At 36.7% G+C, this 2,849-nt stretch overlaps 1 protein-coding gene across 1 annotated transcript; it reads left to right on the forward strand.

The window, feature by feature from the left end:
• Positions 1 to 475: 475 nt before the first annotated feature.
• Positions 476 to 1,560, forward strand: LOC132706359 (uncharacterized). The gene is made up of 3 exons (XM_060677643.1): positions 476 to 636; positions 728 to 859; positions 1,129 to 1,560. The coding sequence occupies exons 1-3, from the start codon at positions 537 to 539 to the stop codon at positions 1,212 to 1,214; spliced, it is 318 nt and encodes a 105-aa protein (XP_060533626.1). The 5' UTR covers positions 476 to 536; the 3' UTR covers positions 1,215 to 1,560.
• Positions 1,561 to 2,849: the final 1,289 nt, after the last annotated feature.

The raw sequence follows: 2,849 nt of genomic DNA on the forward strand, positions 1-2,849 counted from the left end.
CCAGAAATCCAATAGGGACACGGATAGCATTATTCAGCTTAAATGTACCATTCGATCATGCGAGGAATGACAGACCCATAGAAATTCTGAGAGAAAACTATTCAGTATCAAAAATCAAAAGCAAGAATTGCAATGCTGGTAGCCAATGTTTTAAGAGGAGGCGACAAAAAAAAGGAGTGTCCTTGTGGAACCTGGTAAATAGATAGGAAATTTGAGAAGTATATTTGTTGGGTCAAAATTTTTGAAAAATCTCCAGGCCGTTTTTTTCATTTTCCTTCTTTCTTCGTTCGTTTTACTATTTTCATTTTATGTCCGCCGAATTTCTGTCGCGGTACATCGGCGCTCTGACTACAAAAAGACTTTCACTCCGCGGAGAAGGAATGACGTCGTCCAGCTCACTTACATCCGCGTCTCTTGATCTTTAAACCGAACGAAACTCGTTTGGCCGACTGGCCAATGTCGCAAATCCATATCGGGACCGAAGCCGAGGATCTAGACGAATTTTTTTCTTATTAATGACGCGGTACTCATAGAAAATGGTTCCGACGGGGTGTTTTTTGTTGGCGTTCGCAGTGGCTTACGTCCACTGCCTGCCTACGATGTACAAATACAACGAAAATCGTATACTGGAGAAAGGTAGGTGCGCCGTTCGTGCGGGTTTCGGTTGGTGCGACGTAATTAGTGCAGCGAGTGGGTTCCGGGTTTAATTCCTCCGGGATTTTCGCAGACTTGGTCCCGGTATCGTCGACGGTGATCCCCCTGCCCATCTACAAGGTAAGCTCGGTCGTTGACGGTGTTCCATCCGTCACTAAAGGCGACAAGCTGAAGAAACCGGAAGGACCTGTCACGCTACTGACTGGTAATACCATCGCACGTTGGTTGTAAAGTTTTAACGTTATTTAGAATACAGGGCGGTCATTTTACTATTGTTCTATGCAGCTTTTTTTCTTCTGTTTTTGACTAACGTTGAAATAAGTACGATTAGTGCTAAAGCCAGTTTTCTTGAAATAAAATGCATACTTTATGTGCTTATATAATGCCAAATATAATTGAAATTAAATAAACAAAATTGGAATGCGGGTTTTCGACGTAATAATTGGAGGGAAAATAAGGGTCTATTTGTTTCAGCAAGCGGCAACAAGAAAGCGACTTCGCAGGACAAGAAAATGGCAAAACACGTGACGAAGAAAAATCTGGGCGATATCAGAGACTAGAAAACGGGATGTTAGCGTTTAAATGTTAATCGCCTACTAATGGAACCAAAGTTACCTGACTAAAAAATATCTCGTTATTGTAAATTTACCAGACATTTTTATACAACTTTTAACATCAATTTCACTCATGTTTTTTATGTAATGTCGCACAAAAGAAAAAAGGAATCGTTTTTATATTAGAGAAAAAGGAAAAAAAGTTTAATATAGATCATAAATTATGAGCATTAACCTACCAAAAATAGTTGACACAGTTGCTAATAAGTACCCCGAATAATTGTGAATATTTATTTAATTTAATTTGGGAATATGTGTAACTAACGAGTCGCAAACTAGTAATAAACAATTTCATGCAATTAAGTAGATTTTTTTTGTCCTATTGCTTTTGAAAAGAAGACGACGGTAAAATTGACTAAGGGGAATTTGATCGAAATCTTTCAGAAAAAGTGAAGTTCCAGAACAAAGTTTAAGTGGTAATTTTAGTGGTAAAGTACAGTTTCAGTGCTACGGTTTCATTCAGAAAATGGCGTTGTTAACATTTGGTGTAAGTGTTGATTGATGGCCGTTAATCGAAATGGACCAGAAAAAATGGCGGGCCTCAGCAAAATTTAAGTGATAATTTAGTGTTTATTGAAAATTGTTAATTCCGAAGGTGAAATTTTTATTTGAAGTGGTAATTGTATTAAAAACCAATACAAGTGAGAGTAGGTAATTTTACGAATGTTAATCGAAATCGACTAGGAAAATGGAGTCCAACCAATAGAGTTTAAGTGATCACATATTTTGTCTAAAGTGGGTAACCAAAACGAAATTTTTGATAGTGTAGTTTGTTTAACCAAAGAAGTTTAAGTTGATCAAAATCGATTAGAAAAAGAGGGCTTGCATATATTGAAAATGGTAATTTAATTAACCTTATTTGGATGTTGATAGTGGTTGCAGGTCGGAAGTAGATGCGTTTAATAACAGGAAGTTGACAGAGACTAGAAAAGGTGGAGTTCACTGCTATAAAATTATAATTTACAAGAATTTTCTCAAAAATACTACGATGAAATTCATGAAATTTTTTTTTTCTGTTCTCTGTTCTCTGTTGTTCGTTTCTCTGTACAACTGGCATTAACGCGACCATCAAATTTGGCTCCTTTTAAGCAGTCCACAAGATACATAAGTATATAATGAATAATCCGGATCAGACTCCGGCGTCTATCTTTTTTTTTGTCAGTGGAGGGGGGGGGGGGGGCTGGAGCGTCGGGAGGTATTTTTAAAAATTTAAAAACCGTATTTGAAGAGTATCGAAAAATAAATCATTTTTTCAAAACGATCGAAAAAGTTCATGAACCAATATCCGGCCCAACAAAAAATTATATGATTTTTTTTAAAATGTGCGTCGGTAATTTGCAAAAAACTGAAAATTGGGCTCCCTTTATATTGATAATTCACCATAACTAGAAGGCTGTGATTCAGTTGTCAGTTTCTTTCACATGACTATATAGCCCATATGGGCAGCTAAAACGTCTGTATTTATAGTTTTCACATATTGTACAGGGTGTTCGGGATATTCAAAAACGTCATAGGTGTCTCAAATATGTAGCTATCGACTTCAATTTTTTCAAGGAAGTAAAAGTCCATAAACTTTCGGCA

This window comes from Cylas formicarius, unplaced genomic scaffold (genome assembly GCF_029955315.1).
Source record: "Cylas formicarius isolate icCylForm1 unplaced genomic scaffold, icCylForm1.1 PGA_scaffold_8__14_contigs__length_24414737, whole genome shotgun sequence".
Lineage (NCBI taxonomy): Eukaryota > Metazoa > Arthropoda > Insecta > Coleoptera > Brentidae > Cylas > Cylas formicarius.

Coding starts and splice junctions, on each gene's coding strand:
- LOC132706359 (XM_060677643.1), top strand. CDS start 537: ATGGTTCCGACGGGGTGTTTTTTGTTGGCGTTCGCAGTGGCTTACGTC. Junction 637..727: donor AAATCGTATACTGGAGAAAG/GTAGGTGCGCCG, acceptor GGATTTTCGCAG/ACTTGGTCCCGGTATCGTCG. Junction 860..1,128: donor ACCTGTCACGCTACTGACTG/GTAATACCATCG, acceptor TATTTGTTTCAG/CAAGCGGCAACAAGAAAGCG.